The 19,669-nt window shown below is 40.2% G+C and overlaps 1 protein-coding gene across 1 annotated transcript; it reads right to left on the bottom strand.

The window, feature by feature from the left end:
* Positions 1 to 3,483: 3,483 nt before the first annotated feature.
* Positions 3,484 to 12,158, bottom strand: LOC307253317 (voltage-gated potassium channel subunit beta-2-like; the record flags this gene model as incomplete). Its single annotated transcript, XM_080031300.1, has 15 exons — positions 3,484 to 3,573; positions 4,350 to 4,438; positions 4,952 to 5,072; positions 5,397 to 5,491; positions 5,785 to 5,905; positions 6,035 to 6,120; positions 6,477 to 6,563; positions 6,754 to 6,797; positions 7,322 to 7,366; positions 7,860 to 7,904; positions 8,739 to 8,818; positions 9,113 to 9,150; positions 9,298 to 9,341; positions 9,485 to 9,816; positions 12,108 to 12,158. 15 exons carry the CDS (start codon positions 12,156 to 12,158, stop codon positions 3,484 to 3,486), a joined length of 1,368 nt encoding a protein of 455 aa, XP_079887426.1.
* Positions 12,159 to 19,669: the final 7,511 nt, after the last annotated feature.

The following is a 19,669-nucleotide window of genomic DNA, read 5'->3' as shown; positions in this document are numbered from 1 at the left end:
TGTATATGTATATATATATATATATATATATATATATATATATATATATATATATATAACTCAACTGAAATAGTGTTAAGCTGTGAAAAATTATCAGGAGATCAGAAGCTTGTATTACACATTCATCCCATACATCTTGTTTATTTTAACTTCACCCGTTCAGTTTCAACGTCACAGTGTCAGAAATCAAAGGTTCCTGATATACCTAACCAAGAGTCAGCAGCTATGTGCCGCAAAACACCTCGGGCTGACTGTGCCGGGTGCAAAACAAAATATCTCTGTTCCAGTTGCAATCTTTTGCTCAAACTTACTGTACATTCAGAGCATATAAACAGTTTAATTAGTTTGACAGTGGTAGGACAAAGTCAGGCTAGCTTTTTTGGTCATCTTTCATTGATACATTAAAGAGTAGGAATTCACACTACTACTGCCGGGTTATATCTTATGCTGGTGCAGAGCTGCCATGCTTATTGGTGGCTAACTGGCTGTAGGCTGTGGTCTCTGTACTGTCCAACTTGTAACAATAAGTCGACAACATTATCATCAGACAAGAATCAGTCTGTATTGGGCAAATCCTTAATTGTGTTCAGTGACAACCTCCTTCAAATTATTGCTCTCTACACTGCAATCCTGTATGTTAGAGCTTGAGAAAGTGTTGTTATATCTAATACATAGCAAATGTCAGTTGCTGGTCTGTTGGATGCAATATCCAAACTTAGACACACACATGCCATCCATCACCAAAACTCCTCATCTTTACTGTCGGGTAGCTGCATAGGACACAATACTTTCTGCCTATTTCCTCCTGTTATTGTTCAGTATTGACACAATTCCTTTGGATACTGGGCTGAAGTGGACTTCAATTTTTCCAGGGGGCGCCATATTCTTCCTACATTTCTCCATGATTGTGGCTTAAAAAAAGCCTTATAGCAGGACTGGTTATGACTTCATGCAAACTCAAAGTACCTTTGTTTGGAAATGTTGGAATATCAGTGATAATATATCAGAGACAAATTATAAGAATAATGCTGTTTTGTGATGATTTTGTAACACAAGTAGATTAGAGACTGAATGTAATTTGAAATGCCAGTCTCTAATACTAATATTTGACACGTTTCCTTCAATTTTCTTTTACTCTGTGCACATAGCCAAATTGAAATGCGAAAAAATATGTGTACCCTATTAAAGTGCAGTGTATGTTCTTACCAAATATATTCTTCCTGCTAAGAGAGCCCTGTTATCCACAGGTACATATCACAACACAAACCATGATTGACAGGCCACTATTACTGTGAATTATATAGAGTAGGCTTACATTTTATATTTTCACCCCAGTGGAATTTCATGTGAAGGTTGCAAGTTAGTATCTATTATATAGGTTGGTGTATTTTATGTTGATTGTATGTTATGTTAGTTGTTCAACGCAGCTGTCTCTTACACAAAACTGCATGTAACCTGTTATGATCTCCAGAAATGTCATAGAAACTCTCACAGTGCTAACATTTGGTAAATACCTTATTGGATGTCAGGTTTTTCTTACTTCAATTTTTGCATTTCTTTCAGAAAACAGGCAAGTAGGACTGTTAATAAATGGAAATGGATGGGTTTTGTTGAAGTCCCAGTCCTAATTATTATTATTTTTTACGTCACTACACATATAAAAACTATTATTTTTTGGAAAACAGTTTACAGACTCCAGATAAGACAATATAGAGGACATATTTAACTGCTTCCTGATGGATCAAATGCTTATTATGCGCTACACCAACATCTTAGAAATCACACACAAACCCTGCGTATGATATGGAATGTTAGAGTCTGTGTTCAAACTGAGTAGCCTACAATAATTTGCATTAGAGCGGTCCTGGGTCAATCTCATTCCCTTCTTTCACCTCTTCTTCAGGTCATCACACTCGGGATGTGAGGAAGATGTACAAGGAAGGAAAATTGCAGGGACTGCAGAGACTTGAATGTAATGTGGGGTGGTTTTGCTTTCATCACAGATGATAAAGGAAATGATAAAGAATTCGGTGGTTAGACCTGTTGACCAATAAAAGCTAACTTTGCTGTGTTCCTATATGCTATGGATACTCTGCAATCAGTTAATTTATTAATCATCAAACTGAGCTTTGACTAACCACTGGTCTGCTGTCACTCAGTATGATCCAACTTTGCACAAAATAGATTAGACAAATGTATGAAAATATGCTGGCTAGTCCTGTGTACTTCTGATCTAGTGGGGATTTTGTATGTGTTATTATAGAGTTTGTAATTAGTTTAGTAACTCAAGTCACAGAATATGAATCTGTGAGGCAGTCAGGAGGATTCAAATTTCCACTGAACAGATTATAAATAAATAATCTCTTTTTCATTTCTGACTGATGGAAAGTAAGGCAAGGCAAGGCAATTTTATTTATATAGCACATTTCAGACACAGGGCCATTCAAGCCCAGCAAATATAATTACACTGTAAAAATACTCCATCACAAGCAAACCAATTGCAAATTCGGAACAAACTCACACTTTGATGAGAGGATAAATTGATTTCATTGACATTTGGGTGTCAAGGTCACTGTGACCTTGTGTATTGTGAACTCAATATCTCTAGAACACTGAGGGATTTTCTTCATACCTAAGCATATACAATCTCTGATTCTGCATTCCTCCAAAGTTGGCCCCCTTTAGCAAAGACATATTTTCAATGTCTAAATACTGTCAATACTGAACACCTCGATAGCTCTAGCCCTAAACAAACTAACACCCGCATTAAAAAATGGAGCATTGAATTCTATCACAACACTCAATAAATTGTTGGGTCATTATTAAGTTTACAATATTGTTGATGTGTTCATAGGAATAACTTGAGGCACCACTGCAGAATGTTTGACAAAAGGTCACAGTAAAGATTTTAATAAAAGTACAACTTACAAAAAAAATCAAACATAGGTAAATTAAACTTGAACTGAATAGAACACGACCACATTAATGTCCCTATATATCAAACTGATACAGATCACTGTAATAACAGTCTTTAAACATGTATATTTTAACATTGAAAAGACTAATGCATCAAACCCTCATGTTTTGTGCTCAGGCCTTGTGCAACGCCTGTTAAATTGTACAAACAATCAACAAATTAATTTTGTGATTTACCACTAACCATGCTGCAACTCACTCAACCAGAAGGTGCTTTCTTTAGTGTGTCAGTGGCTCGGCTGATTAGAACAACGTGTTTATTTTATTTTATTTTATTCATTACTAGAATAAGTATTGCATATTGTAGAACTTGATATTACCAAATGGAAATAAGTGAAAAAGTGACCAAGAAAGTAAATTGACAGTGCATTGACTTGGTGAAATGAAGAATGGCACTTTTTGCTTTACACTCATAGCTTTACATTTCCCATATGAGTTGCTGTTCCTCATTCAAAAGACACCTTCTTCCAAAACAGAGGCGAGTGAGAGAGTTCATTGCCGGTGATTCTAGGATCTGAAGTCCTTTTTACTGAAGGGCTTGTTTCCCAAGAGGTTATCCACTTCAGATACAATGGACATTGATAACTTGGGAAGAACCTGTGGAATGAGAAGAGAGGAAGATTTGTTTAAAACTATTTATTTACCTCACCTGCTGAGCGAACAAGGTTTTTACAGCCTAATAAAAGAGGCCTTTTATATCTGACGAAGAACTCTGGTTTATTTGGTTCTGGTCCTTTTAGTGTGAAAGGTGTCATTTAAACTTTGGTGTTTCCAAAACAACCTAACAAAGAATTATTTGACAAAATCGTTGAGCTGATCATGGGCTTCAGTGCAAATCCAGTGGGCAATAGTACTATGAACCTGTAAACTATTCCTATATTTATATGTTTTTGTGTTGTCCAGCAGTTGTCTATATTGTAATGGTGTTGAATTATCAAAGCAGTTTTTACAGTGCATTGATGACAAACCACTCAGTGATGCCATAGGTTATCCAAAGTGTTATTGGACACACAACGCCTGCACTTGAAAGCTGCTGGCGTTGACTCATGTCTTGAACTAGGGTTAGGTGGGTACGTTGTTACTCTTTGCCGGTGCAGAGTTTGAAGTGTAAAGCACCTGACAAGTATGGAAGGTGCTGCTGTGGGTGATTGTGCCACCTTTAGGTACATATGACTTACTTAACACCTGGTTTAACTGATAACTGTTACTGTTTTAACACTTCTTGGTTTATCCATCCAATGTCAGTTTGAGAAGATACACAGACCAGAATTTAATGGCGACAATGGGTCATACACTTCTTAGTCACTTTTTTTGCTGTAGCTATGACACAACTAACTAAGTGGTTCCAGCTGTTGTCTGTTTTTCTTTCTGACCTGTATTGCTCTGATATTCTCCATCAGCTGCTCAGTTCTGGAAGCTCCCAGCAGCACAGAGTTCACCCTTTCACTCCTCAGGCACCATGCTGTGGGAATGAGGCAGCACAGGACAAAAAGGTGAATGCAATCCTTCAATGCTAGTTGTCTAGAGAGTGAGAGTAAGGGTCATCTGGACTACAACACTGGCTATGGAATTACAACAGGCTGCATGTGTGCTGGACACATTTGTGCAAGTGTAGTCATGTGTTTTGAATGATTCCCAAAATATTTCTACATGCTGTGTGAGAAAAAGTTGGTCTTTGTTTTTTTGTTTTGTGAGGGGGGAAAAACACATAACTTGACTTTCTTGAGGTTATGCCAATGTAAGTCTTAAAATCTATAAGACTCTGCTACTAACAAGTTTCCACAAAACATGGGAAATAAAAGACAGTATTATGGAAAATGAGCATACAATTAACCATGGATATAATAAGGAAACAACTCATTTTAATAAAGCCAGTATGACAGCGTTGGATATGTGAGTTATTGTGGTAGAAAAATCAACAGTTAAGTAGTATATTAACTGTATATAATGTAAATAAAGACAGGTTTTGATTTACCAATAGCCAGTTGGGGCAGAGTGCAGCCTAGTCGCTCAGCAACTGCCTTCAACTCTTTGAGCTTCAGCTGCTGTCGGTGCCCCTCCTCACTCAGGATCTTGTCCTTCATCCACTGATAACCCTGTCACAGAATACACAGTACAGTTATACATCTAAGAGGGATATATCTCATCATATTATAAGAAGATACAACTAAACTATCTGCATGGCTTAATACCACTGGAGCTTTGCAACAACTTTTGGGTATTTCATTTGAACCAAAAAATGTGTTCGCTTGCTATTTGGTGTATTTATGATTAGCTTCTTTGTCTCCACGGCAATTAGTAGGAGTATAAAGTATAAGGGAAGTATGTGAGGATGATGGGGATTAATCAGATAAGTGACATGATAAACACTCACGGGGATACACAATAGCATTATTCGTGGATAACAAGAGAAGTGTTACCTTAAGCGAGGCACGTGAATACGCCGGGATCCCGCTGTTATACTTCCCTGAGATGATCCCACATGCCAGCGGAGACCATGTCATAGCTCCAATGCCTGCATGCCCAAAACAGGCCTCATTATGGAATAAAACCAAACATACAGCTAATCCCTAACGTTCAACCACTCGTTTATTAACAGTTTTACAATCTGCTGGACTACAAGGCGAGCATTAGCATCAGGATTTAAAGTAATACTGCTAAAATACAATCCACTGATTAAACTGCCCACTACTATAATTTACCAACAAAAATGCTTTTGTAATGGCTGATTCCATATCTAATTTATATGACATAGTACTAAAGAGAAACATAATTGGGATTTCTTTACAGACTATGGCAGCTACCTACCTATCTTGTGGTAGAGGTCGGGGAGTTGCACTTCAACCTTCTCCCTTTGAAACATGTGGTACTCTGCCTGCTCGCAGATGGGTGGGATCTGGTTGAACTGTCGTGCCACTGAGTACGCCTCCTACAGCACACACAGGGAACAATCACTGAACAGTTGTGCATACAGTTCCAAAGGTTTTGGGAACAAAAAGGAAAGACTACCCAAACCGAGGTTGGGCTCGCTTAAATGACTTTGGACCCATGAACTCACCATGATCTCCATGGAGGTCCATCGTGATGTCCCCCAATACATGGCCATCCCCTGGTTGATCACATGGGTCATTGCCCTCACAGTCTCTACCGGGACAGCCCAAAAGTACAAGTTACAAAGTTTCAGAAATCATCAGACACACTACCAAAGACAGAGAAAAACACTTTGCAAAGAAAAAGGACGCCCGGTTTGAATTTTCTTTGATGCGATTAAACAAACCAGATAGAAAGACATAAACATTGATATCTATACTCAATTATATTGTATTATGTATAAAAACATCATGACAGATGCTCATGTTTTATAAAGTTATATAATATCATCTGGTCAACCAACATTCCCAAGTCCTGTATGATTAGACCAAACTAGAATAAATAAGCTTCAGTATATTTTCCACACAATACAAAGAAACAAAACTGATCTGTTGGGAGAGCACATCCACCTTCTATAGGTGTGTTAGGATCTGGACGATTGGCGAAAACCACATCTACGTACTCCAGCTGAAGTCTCTCGAGTGATGCTCTTAGACCTGTTTCACAGAGATAATTACATATTTATTGAATTATTACATAGTACAAGTATTCTGATGTTATGGGGCTATGGTGACACATGCAGCTATGGATAACCTGGTTGTGGTATTTTTCAAACAAATAAATGTACGATTACTGCCATGACAAAATCCATTTAGATCTTTACAATCATGGCTTAAAAAGTCTTACCTTCAATAATATGTTTTCTAGACAATCCTCTTTCCATTTCTGCTCTGGAAAAATAAATAATAATTATTATTATTATAAAATAATTTATGTGGATAAAATCAGTCACGCAGAAATATGATGTTCATAATTTGAAACACAATGACAGGATTGAAGAGCAGCACGGAGAGTGTTTATGCACAGCCACAGTGGGCTTGTATTGTGTATTGTATTTGTGTAAAAAAAAATTATATTCAATAATATTTCCATGAATAAGCATCTCCTGCTTTCCTATGATGACGAGAGATGTGTATGGTCATACAAAACCTGGAAAAGTCATTCGAAATAAAAAGTTCTGGAAAAAGAAGTTTGAACCCAAAAGGCTTTGGAAGACTCATGAAAAATAGTGAAATACATATTTAAATGCAGGTACGACTATGATATTTAATCTTAAAGTAATACAGTTTGATCTCCACTTATTTGCCTCCTTTTAATAACCTAGTTTAAGGCTAGCAGGGATCAATGGTATTCACATTGCAATCATAGAAAGAGAGAAAGAAGGAGAGGAGATAAAAAGATAATGTATACATACTTTCCGCCCCAGAAGATTTTGGTGGTGATAACTAAACTGGAACGCCTGCATGTAAGAATGTTAAAATAGAAACAGAATGTGGTTTCCTTCTCTGAAAAATGCCTCAGTTCAAATATTAAAGTGAAACAAAACTTCCCTTACTCTGCCTAGTTATGAGCAGCTTGGATTTCTCTTTACCTCAACCAACATTTTCTGCCATTGACGCAGACACACAAACTGGTTTCATCTCCAATGCCCATTTGTCTCAGTCAATTAAAATACCAACTATCAAAGTGTGCCTTAGAGGAATTACTTTCTTTGCCAAACTGCTCACAGGTTCCCCTCTGTTTTTCCCTCAACACTGACTTGCCCAGTTGTCATTACTCATTAAAAGGCCTTCAGCACCAAAACCCAGTGCCAACCTCTTGTCATCTCCCATGGACCAGGGACCTTCACTCTTCACTCAGCACCTGGCCTGCACACTGGAATCCATGTTTCTGCTGGCTTTTGCCTTTAACATATTACTGCACAAAAAAGACACACAATCTGAAAACTCTACCTCCATCCTTTCTTCTTTATGATGTTTCCCAAGACAACTTCAGCCCTGAGAAAAAAAGGCAAAGAGAGGAATTCTTATTGTTACAAATAATAATAACATTTCAGAATCCATACAAAGTTCTTCTACTAGTCATGTTTGGAAATAAATGATGTGTATACAATGACAAGATGACTGACGAATTTGGCATGAGTTGGGTTGTTCCAAGTATGGTATTTAGTTAATGCTTTTTTCACTTGCTGTACATGGGATATTTTGGCACCGAGTACATTTAATTTTAAGACTTTGACAAAGTATCTGTCCTTCCTCTTTGACCCTTTGACCAGGGTTCCCTACATTTGTGTTTGCAAATTTGCTCGTTGTAACTCAACTGCTGAAGTGCAAAAAATATTCTAATATATTATACTGTTTGTATTTGTTATTACATTTGTCCAGGCGCTTATGCTGATTTACATTTAATAATAATAAAGATTAAAAATCAGCACTTAAGATCAGGTGTAATGTAAATATGTAAAATTGAATAGTATCATTGGCTGTAGGCTATTCTTAAGAGGTGTGTTTTGATAAGTGATTTGAATATGTCCAAGTCTTTACAGTCTCAAATGTGTATGGGTAAGGGGTTCCAGAGGGAGGGGGCTGCGTTGGTGAAATCTCACCCCAGGTACAGTGCTTGGTCCTGAGTGGTGGGGAGAGGAGGTTGGCATCAGAGGAGCGGAGGTTACTGGGGGGGATTGTGGAGACGGAGCAGGTCTGAGTGTGTGGAGGGCTTTGTGAGGAGGAGGACTTTGAATTGGATGCGTTGGGTAACAGGGAGCCAGTGAAGATTCTGAAGGAGGGGGGTGAGAGACTTGCACTGACAAGTTGAAATGGAGCCATGCTTACTTTCCAGCAGTATACACTTCAGCTGTGTCGAACAGATTAATTCCATTCTCGTATGCCAATGTCATCAGCTCCTCTGCCACCTGCAACGACAAAATGTGAGAAGATAAGCAGAGTGTGATGCCCTTTCTGCTTACTGGTTTGAAAACGTCTTCAAAAGTCAAACATTTGCATTAATAACGCTTCTGTTATGATCAAGAACATACAGCGAAGACCTAACAGGGATCAGTATTTCTGTTTTTCAGTTTATTACAATCTATGCATCAGCTTGAGAAGTTTGTTCCTTACAATAAAAATCCGTCCCTAGTTAGCACAGATACAGACATGAGCCTGGATAACATGAGACTGTCAAGGTGTTCAGGTGTTCTCTCGCCTACCTCTTCTGTTATCTGGCCTCCAAAGGTAACCCACGAGCCTGCACAAAAGAAAATACATTTTGTTTGTTTGTGTGTGTGTGTGTGTGTTAGTGCTCATTCGATTATTATGCCTCTTTATACTTCTGCAGATATGTATGGTCTTATTGTCATTATAGCTGGGCTTGCATACTGTATACCTTACTCACCTAATCCAAGACAGGACACCCTCAGCCCTGATTTGCCCAGATTTCTATTGACAAAAACAAGCAGATTATAACATGTACTTTATATTATCAATATATTTTATTACAAACAGGCATATACTGCATTTCTGTTATTTCACATATTTGGCCATCTATAAATCTATGAATGTCTTATATGGTCTCATCTTACCTGTAAGTCATGCCAGTGGCATAAGACATGGTGTCCCTGAGTGAAACATGGTTCATCCTAAGGAAATCCTCCAGGTTTTTGAGTTGAGCAGCTGCGCGGACCTCTTTCAGGCGCTGAAACTCTGCTATCTGGCTACTGCGCTGCTGCTTCTCCTCCTGCTCCAGCGCTTGCTCCGACAGGAAACAGCTCAGGCCGCTGTGCACACTCTCACTCATGGAGGACAGGGACATCATCTTTCCTCCATTTCCACTGCTGACGCTACTGCTCCGGCTTCTACCACTGCTATCTCGAGTCCCAGGTGGCGCCCCTCCACCGCCCCCAGGCTTGGGCATCTATAGAATTTGAGGACGAAACTAAAAATTTGGTGTCAGAATCAAACAGGGGTGTGAAAGAGCGGTGGCTGTGAATACTAGCTGTTCCTCTGCTGATGTGAGTGTGTCGGTCAATCATTATGACAATCCTAGTACTCTTTTAAACCCTTCCCGCTGCCACGTGCATCGTGGCTCGTTATATAATCACAGCTGTGTTTCTTGGTCTCTGCTTGCTGCATTATTGAAGTTCAAACACTGAATAATATATGGGCGAGTGAATTATGTGAAGGACTGTTGTGCTTTACTGTTTTGTCTGTGTGGATGAAAACATGAACGTGCACAGATGACAGTGCGGTTTATAACAGTGCAGGAACTATACTTACATACTAGGTGCCTGGGCAGACATCTCAGGGATTGTGACATGCATGAGCATAATTCACTTTGGGGGAGACATAGCAGTGTTGGCTGAAGGAAGAATTAAAAGACAAGATGATCTTTTAAGAACTGACAGTCTCACTTTAAACTTAAAAGGTCCCCTAAGGGGGACTTCTCCCCTTATGATGTCATATCAGGAGAAGCCCCCTCCTCCCATTACTAACCTAACCCAGCACTACCTCCATCTATGACTATCACACACCCGGATACCCCTGGATCTTACTGGCAGTTAGATTCAAGCCGGCAGTTGATTCAGCGTTAATCAAAGCAGACTGGGGTATTTTGGAAGGCGGGGCTTATAGAGACAGGCTCTAAAACACAGTGTTTCAGACAGAGGCTGCAAAGAGGAGATTCAGTAATGGCACTGTGAGAAATATAAAGTTTTTTATCAAACACTACATCATGAAAGCCATTTCTAGAAGAAACCCAAATTACAGACTTGAACCTGAAAATGAGCATCATAGGTGACCTTTAAGATTTAAGTTTAAGACAAAAAGCAAAAATCAAACAAATAGCGATTATAGGCCTAAACAATATAAAATGTTTTACATTGATGGTGTTGACTTCATAGGCAAACAATTCACACACCACACTATCTCTAAATAGTGGGCTGTGCACTGTTCAGTAGGCCATTTGTACAATTGGAAGTGTGATTTATCTCCTATGGTAGATACATATATAGATTCTCACTAAAAGTTAGGGATATTCGACTTTCGGGTGAAGTTTATGAAAAATGTAAAAAGCTCATGCTATACAGTGACATTATATCATGAAAGTAGGCTACTTGAGTAGAGACATGAAATAGTGATATCATCATCTCAAACTATTTATTGAAATAAAAGTTAACAACAGTGGTGAGTATACCACAACAAAACATATAGATGTATTGGTCTCATGTCAAAATTTGAGCTGCAAAATGAATAGGACTGTTTAAATACACATTGTCATTGAACCAGAACCTTCAGTGGTCGATTCATGGATCAGCTGTTGCAATTGTTGCGGTTAACTAGCTTGTTAGAGAACAGCTTGTCATGCAATAAGTACCGAAACACTGAACAGTTGGACATGAGCCTTCAAAAGGGAAGGTCAAATTAAGTTCACTTGACTTTTTGTCAGTAGGTAGTGTATACTGTGTATAGAGAGAATTTCTAATCACCATTCAAATGAATGCAATATCTTGAGTTGTGCAGCATTATGTCATTATATGGACGACTTTCTCTCTGCACCCACTGTCTGCACTTGCTCTCTGCATCAGTCACCCCCTGACTGACTTAAACCCGGACTTCACCAGCACCAGTCAAACACTAACCTGTTTTTACAAAGACTATAAGCCTTAAAGAGGTAGTATTCAATTTAAAAAAACACTGTTATCACTCAAAATGAAATCTGAAGCAAATATGAGAATGAATGCTCATGAGAAAATATCAGACTGAATGCTCATAAGCATGTATTGAATACATGCTCATGAGCTCACAGTATAAATCCAGATGTACAATAAATTAGAATTCCATGAAATCCAAGCTTTATGATATCCTCACATACAAATTAATCCATAGCGCAATCTCGGCTTTCTACATTTTCCTGACATGCAAGAGTGCATACACTAGAAAATCCCCAACGACTCAATTATTCAAGACCCTCTTTCTACATTGTGATGAAGAGGATGGAGCGTATCATCTGGCTACTTTCAATGAGAATGAACCGTCGAACAGCTGTGAAAATAGACATAAGAGAAGCAGCCATCAAACCATCTTGGACCACCACAATTATCCCCTTTTCACACCTCTGTATAGTACTCCAGACACGGGCAGAATGTGTGCATCAAGTCTTTTATCCCATGATCAATAAATCCATCGTAAACAGTATTAGATACTCACCCGAGAAGATGGTGTTCGTCCGATGTAGGGGCCCTGGACTACACTGCTCATGACGGAGCTTGGTGTTGGCCAGATGAAACAGTATGTGTTTTACCCGGCCTTATGCCTAGCAGAGTGGCTTCTGGATCGCTTTAAAAGAAGCTGGTGCAGGAGTTAACATGGTTTTCCACTCCCTCCTGCTTGGTCACACGGCTAGCACAGAGCCCTATCAGCATCCCTGTCTGCACTGCAGAGGACGTCAAATAATCTCACAAGTGAATTATTTATCCTGGCACTAAAACTAGCATCTGCACTAAAAGCTTATGATTGTCTGAAACAGCAGAAAGCATGCTGAAAGCCTGTCATTTTAGCCTGTTCAGTCATGTTTCTCTTTTCAGACAAACTATGTATTTTTTTTTTCAAAAGGAAACTACTACTGGTCCTACTTGGGAACAAAGTGCCAAAGGTCTAGATTTAGGAATTTTATGTAGGAAGTGGAAACTGGAAAAGTCTATGCTGTACCCAGGTGTGTGTGTTATGCAAAATGTTGGCCACTTTGATGTACTGAACTTATATAACCTGATCTGATTATCTATGAAACCTCAGTAACCTAACTGTTACTATTGTATTCAATAAAAATAACATAACAAGAAGTATTTAGTGGACTAACGTGAAATAAAGTGTTAAAAAACAACCACCCTGACAGCAGTGTGACCTTTACTTTCTATAGGTCAAACAGATGGGTAAGGGGATAAGGTTCTTGCAGTAGGAAATCACTAGTGTAGAGGGCTCAAAATGGTTAAATGGGACACCACTTTCTGACCCATCACATTACCGTGGCGACACCAAAACATGTGACGGCCCCTCGTATAAATATAGCCATTGTGGCGGCTCATAGTTCATAGTTAGTTTAATAATTATAAAAATAAAAGGAAAACACTTAATGGACTATTTATTTTTTGTTAACTACTTTCCTCACGGTCAAGGCACTTCAGGGATAAGCTGCCTGATTTGATTGTGTCTGAAGGCTCTTGCCTCAGTGAGTGGAACACAGTTATAAAATAATACATTCGTTATTTTTTTCCATTCTTTTTTTTTCAAAACAGCGTCACTAAGCAAACTATCACTGAGGGAACTTGGAGCGCGTATGGAAAGTGGGCGGGGGAGGAGCGGGGAGTATAAATGGAACACACCCGCCCTCGTAGTCAGTCACAATTGACCGTCGGCCAGTTGAGAATGTGGCGCTTTATTGGGGCTTGACAGTTCTTCTGAACAACAGAAGATACCCGTCAATGAGGCGACGGCATCTCCTTTGGAGGATTGCATAACGTTGGCATTTGTTAAGTCGGCGTGCAATTTCAGAAATGTCTCTTGTGAGCTTAGAAAAGCAGAATACATTTCCCAGATGTCGAACTTTAATGTGAAGTTGAAGATAATATCATTATTTTTACTGCTAAAACTAGGCTACACTACTGTGCTTGTGTAAAAGTTTCAAACTATGTCAGTGGCTTGACATTTATTTTATTCTGTCATTCCAGACATCACCTAATCACTATGCAGTCTTGAACCCATCAGTTCCCCTGCTGAAGCTGTACTTCGATGGGGTAGCAGATCTAAAGAAAGATTTCTAGCTCAGACGTGGTGCTGTTAACATGCTGATGGCATTAGCTTGTGAAAAAAAACAACGCACGGCTGGGAACCAGAGCTCGAAGTTCTAACATTCCTCTACTGGCTGTCTCATGGGGCATCATATACTGTAGTATCGTATGCCGTACATTAGACATCCCAAAGATCAGCATCTTCCGTGCTGTCTATAAGGTGGACCAGAAGATTGTGGACAATAGGACGCGGTGCATCCAACTACCAAAGCCCCATGAGCTGGATGCAGTTGGACACAACCCCCTGGCCCTACAAATTGCAATCGGTTGGGTCAGGAAACGCTATGGGGGCAGACTGAAACCTGAAACATTACACACACTAGAACATACACTTAGCATGAACACACCACCACCAGCAAAGCTTTGCTGCTTTGGCACAGCAAGATGCCTTTGAAACCTGTGTCGGGCAATTGATGTCGTGCTACAAGACATTCAAAGCACCTGCAGGTCCGGCCTCCGATGATTATTTGAACAGGAAGCTGGTTTATTCCATCCAGCTCCAGGCAGTCTGTGACAGTAGTGGCAAGGTCATCAGGTCACCCCTCCCCACCTTGGTATGTACATACAGCAAGAGGGTGAGGGCAAGAGCCAGTAAAATCAGACAAGACGCCTCTCACCCAGATGCTGGCCTCTTCACCCTGCTGCCGTCAGGCAGACGCCTACGCTGCCTCAAAGCTCGCACTGAGAGACTGAGGAGGAGCTTCTTTCTGCAGGCAGTTAGACTGCTTAACTCCGATGGACTATAGCTGGCACTCTTGCACTTTCTGCACCACTTTCTAGGCACTTTTATATTTATACATTTTTATATATATATATTTTTACTTACTTACTTACTGTTTTTATAGCATAACCTATAAGGGATGTTTTTAAATTACTAATTACTATTACCTATTATTTATTCAGGTTACAGTAATTTGCACAACAAATGACAGAGTGATAACCCTTTTTAATTTCACTGTATGTAAAATGTTATTTTTGCAATCATGTGACAAATAAAACTTTGAACTTGAACTTGGATACGTTGGCAGGCTACCCGGGATCAGTCCACGAAACAAGAGTCCTCAAAACCAGCCCGGATGCTTCCTTGTAGGGGATGGTGGGTAGCCCTGCATGGAGCAGCCAGTCTGCTTCCTGACACCCTACATGAAACCACTACACGGCAGAGTCAAGGACCGCTTCAATTTTCATCATGCCAAGGCCCGCTGTATCATATAGCGGGCCTTTGGTATGATGAAAACAAGGTGGCGTTGCATTTTCTTGGGAGTTGGGGACTTTGAGGAGGCTGTGCAGGATGAATGCAGGAACAATGTCCGCTTGTGCTGTTGAGGTCAGTGGCGCAAGGTTTTAAGCTCAAAACAATAGTATTTTTCTAACGACTGATCATGTCAGTCATTTCTATAATGGAGTAACATGCCTTCCCTCTCTCTTATAGGTCAGTGGCGCAGCAACGAGGAAAATACTCGCAGGCCGCATCTCTGCACCAGCCCAGCAGCTGCTGGGCCATGATTATTTGTAATCACGTTTGTACACATGGAAATAGTTGCAATGCATTTTTTAATTTTGTCTCCTCTGTCTTTCGTTTGTTTTGTGTTGGGTCATTGTAGTGTTCCTTGTTCTGAACCAGGTTGTTCTAATATTATTTTAGTTAAATAAATCATCACGTCCACAACGTCATCTGCGTTTGGGTCCTTCACCTGCTACCAGCTAACAGAGTGTAATTCAGTATACTGTATGTATGTTGTTTCAAGACAGGCTTTCAATGGCCTAGTTAGCATGTTGAACCATGAGAGATCATGGATGGGGTCTCCAAATCTCCAGATGTAATGTTTGGGTTGGCTTTTACTGGAAAAATCCTACTTGGTGGAATATAAACCAGGGAACTTTGAGCCAAGGCTGACTTTTTATTGTGACCAGCTTAAGGCACACCTGTGCAGTAATCATGCTGTCTAATCAGCATCTTGATATGCCACACCTGTCGGGGGTCCACACGTACACCAGTATTTTTGTAACCGTTTGTTTTTCTGTGCTGTTTGGCCTTTTGTCCACACGCAAACATTATAACAGGACACTATAACCAGAGGGTTTAAAAATAACTCCAGACAAATTGGAAATTTTGAAAAACTCAGTATTTGAGTATTAATGGAGACATCGAAACCAGAGGTCTGAAGACTATGTCGAAGACAGAATCAATGGTGACAACAACCTTTGGTCACCTGTCAAGAAACAAAACAACAAAATGTTCATGTCAGGCAACCTTAAATCCTCTGTAAAACTTAGAGACACAACTGTGGATCTGAGAGAGACCAAAGATCTCTATTAGGCCTTTCACACCGCCGCAAAATCGGAGCTAGTTCTGGGCTAGTTCGGAGCTAGAGACAGTGTTTTGGTTTCACAACGCCAGAGAACCGGCTCCGGCCTGTAAAAACCGGTTCAACTCAAACACCAGTATTGAGCAGGGTCTAAATCAAGAACTGCTTTTACGCCAGGGCCAGGGGGCGGGGTTATCCTTAAACAGGAAGAAGAAGACCGGCATTTTTACACCGAAGTAAACAATGGACGTGAAGACGAAAACGCACTGGACCGTGGAGGAGACAAACTGTCTCATTGGATTCTGGTCTTCTGCCGAGGTCCAGAAGAAGTTAGATGGAGCAACCCGGACAAAGGCTATCTTCGAGCAGCTGCAGCGGGAGATGACTGCGGCGGGGTATGACCGGAGCGTCGACCAGATTGTGCACAAGCTAAAAAAGTTGAAAAAAGACTTCAGGGACCAGAAGAAAGACCTGGGGCGAAGCGGCAATGGACGGCCAAAGAAAGGGCCACATTTCGACGTCCTTGACTCGGTCCTCGGCGACAGACCGTCATGCCAAATCACCGGGGCATTGAATTCAAGGCTCGAGTCGATCATCCAAAGAACCCCTGATATCGGTAAGTTCCACTTCTCAAATGTTTCACCCCGTCTCCCAACCACCTATTCATTTACCTTGCTGTGCGTTTTATAATTAGTGTTATGTTAAGTCCCGTGGCTATGTGTTCGTATAAAGTAAGCTGCCCGGGCAGCTAGCTAGCTTGCTACTGTAACTGATAATAAAAGCCTCCCAGCTGAGCTATAAAATGTGAGCGTGCAACACTTGCCATTGCTCAACTACAGGCTTCCTACACACATTGCATTTGGTTCCACAAGGGCCTAACCTCGTATACATTGTTTGGGAAAAGTTTTTGTTTTAAAGCATTGTTGTTGTTGTTGTTTACAGAGTTGTCTGCCGTCGAAGAAGATTGTAACGCGGAGCTACAACCGCCGCTGAGCTGTAGCTCACCATCACCAGCACCATCACCGTCCAGCCAAGGACTTGCCAGACAAGGTAAAAATGTTGTGTTATTTATAAAGTATGCTTCACAACAGACGCCATGTAGACGTACAGATATATTCATATTACCACCAGGCTGTGACATACAGTATAGATTTGGTGTACTTATCTGTACACCCTGTTAAATACTGGCAACATCCTACTATACTCATATCAAACCAACTCCAGCTACACTTACCTGCAAGAAACAATAAATTACTTTATGATCTGCATTTAGCAGGATATTTAATCCCCTGCTAAAATGTGTATTTAAATGTTATGAGTATACAATATAAATCTGATTTAATATTTCTTGTTCACAGGAAAAAGAAGGCGGGACAAGGACGACACCGACTGGTTGCAGTTCATGGAGAGGTCTGACGAGCGCCACCTCCAATCCCAGGAGGCCTCCAGAGAGCAGATGAGCACAAGCAACGCCGCTTTGCTCGGGCTGATGGGATGTGTTGTGGCGTTGACGGAGGCCCGGCCATAATGATGACCCCAAAACAAAAAGACTCAAACCCCAAAAAGTGTTTTTGTCAAAAGACAACACTGTTCCTTTTATCTTTGTACTTTGCACATTTTTGGTATTTTGCACACGTTTTTCATACATTTGTATTTTTTTATATTTAAATAAACTTTTAAAACAGACACTGGTTATTCTGTGTTGTTTATAGTATGAAACTCTTCATGTCCTGCAAACAAATAGCGTAGGCAGTATTACAAGAGGGGGTTGTAACAAAAAATAGGAATAATATACCACATTATCTGAAGTTTCTCTGGAATTGCAATTAGCTTACATCAACATGCTCAGTTACAATCTTAAAGCTCAGCATTTAAGGTGTTTTAAATCATTTTATGTTTTTCTATCAATTAATGTCCAATTGAATCACCACCTGTAGTAGCTCACAAGCTGCTGCTATCCACCTAGCATACTCATCACATTTAGAGTAGGTTGTGGCTTAAGATAGAAATATGATTCACAGTGTGGCAAGGAACACTGTTTATTAATAAATGTATACTGTAAAAGATTATAAGCCCCTGGCTTTTAGCATCTTTAGAATGTGGTTTCTCTGTTTGAAAGAGTTACCCATGATGGCCTATTAAATGGTGTTTTTAATATGTATGAGCTGACGCCCGATAAGATCTACACTTGTAAAGATCAGCTCTGAACAGTGTGTGTGATAGCAACACTCCCAGTCAGGGTTGATCTACATTTGAACACACACACACACAACAATGGCCTGTGTTTGTATGTGGTAATTGGTTTCATTCAGAATATTGGTGATCAGCCCAACGTCTTAAGGCCAGGACACACCGTTCCGACTACCCAAAAACTGGAGTCGCCGTTTCAGGAAGCCAGTCTTTCCGTCACGGCCAAAAACACACCGAGACGACTGCTTATTTTCCGTACGTCCCGTGCTTGTAATGTCTCCACAACAGCAGGCGGCGCTAATCTGTATTGTGGCCCGAAAAAATACGAAAGCCGGAAATGATGGGACAGCTCTCTAGAGCATAAACATAGATAGAAATACGTATTTATATTTATGGACCATAAGAGCACAATTTTTAGCAGAGTGTCGAGCATGGTGTCGAGCAGTCAACAAGGGTTGATACATGTGAGTACTCGCAAAACGAAACGAACAAACACATTAAACCGATGGCTAGCTGTTGTTAGCTGTTTGTGCTACCCGCCTCACTTCCGGGCTTCACTGATTCGCTAGCCCTCCACCAATCAAATTGCTCCAAATGAAAGACGGTCGGCCGCCGACTGAACATGTTCAATCGGTGGCCGACAGGCTCAAAACAAGCCCGATGACCTCTACGTCGGCCGACGTCACGGCACACACCAAACAGATTCGTCTTTTTTTTTGACGACGGCGATTATCGGGCTGGTGTGTCCTGGCCTTTACATCTAAAGTCAATCTGAAATGTGTTTTTAGTGGGAGGATACGGCAGCTAAACTGCAAGGACAGATTCAAAAACACTTTACTGCAATTGCACTTTATAATGACTCTCCTTTAAGTAAGGATAGATTACATTTAAACTGTAGCCAGAGCTGCATATCAATTGTATATTTGGACACTTGACTACTTTATCATAATTTTTTATTTCCTATCATACCATGCACTGGAAGAGCTAGTATTTCTGCATCTACGTTATCTACCTACAAGTAACAGCTACTTATGCACATGGACCATCCATACCACTTTTTTTAAATCTAGGCTGTATTGTGGGCTCATGTTTTTTGTAAGGGTGGGATATGTATCTATATGTGTTGTGTGTATATGTATGCTGGCTGCTGGAACACCTACATTTCCCAGCTGGGATGAATAAAGTATATATTATCTTATAAGGATTAAAAGACAGGATAATCAGTCAGTGATATGCCGATGAGGTGAGTCACAGAAAACTGATACAGTAGATTCTACTCCTGTATATCATTTCAATCTTAGTTTATGTGGTTTCCATGGGCACAGCGACTCAACAAAAAGAATCCACAACAAAGTGACTTGTCGAAAGACTTTTATTCAAATTGCATATTTCAGACACCTCAAGTGACAACACTTACTTTTTTTTA

The sequence above is a fragment of the Ammodytes marinus genome, assembly GCF_949987685.1.
Source record: "Ammodytes marinus genome assembly, chromosome: 7".
NCBI classification, from domain to species: Eukaryota; Metazoa; Chordata; class Actinopteri; order Uranoscopiformes; family Ammodytidae; genus Ammodytes; species Ammodytes marinus.
The sequence above is the reverse complement of the archived record's forward strand: the minus strand, read 5'-3'. Positions and strand labels throughout refer to the sequence as shown.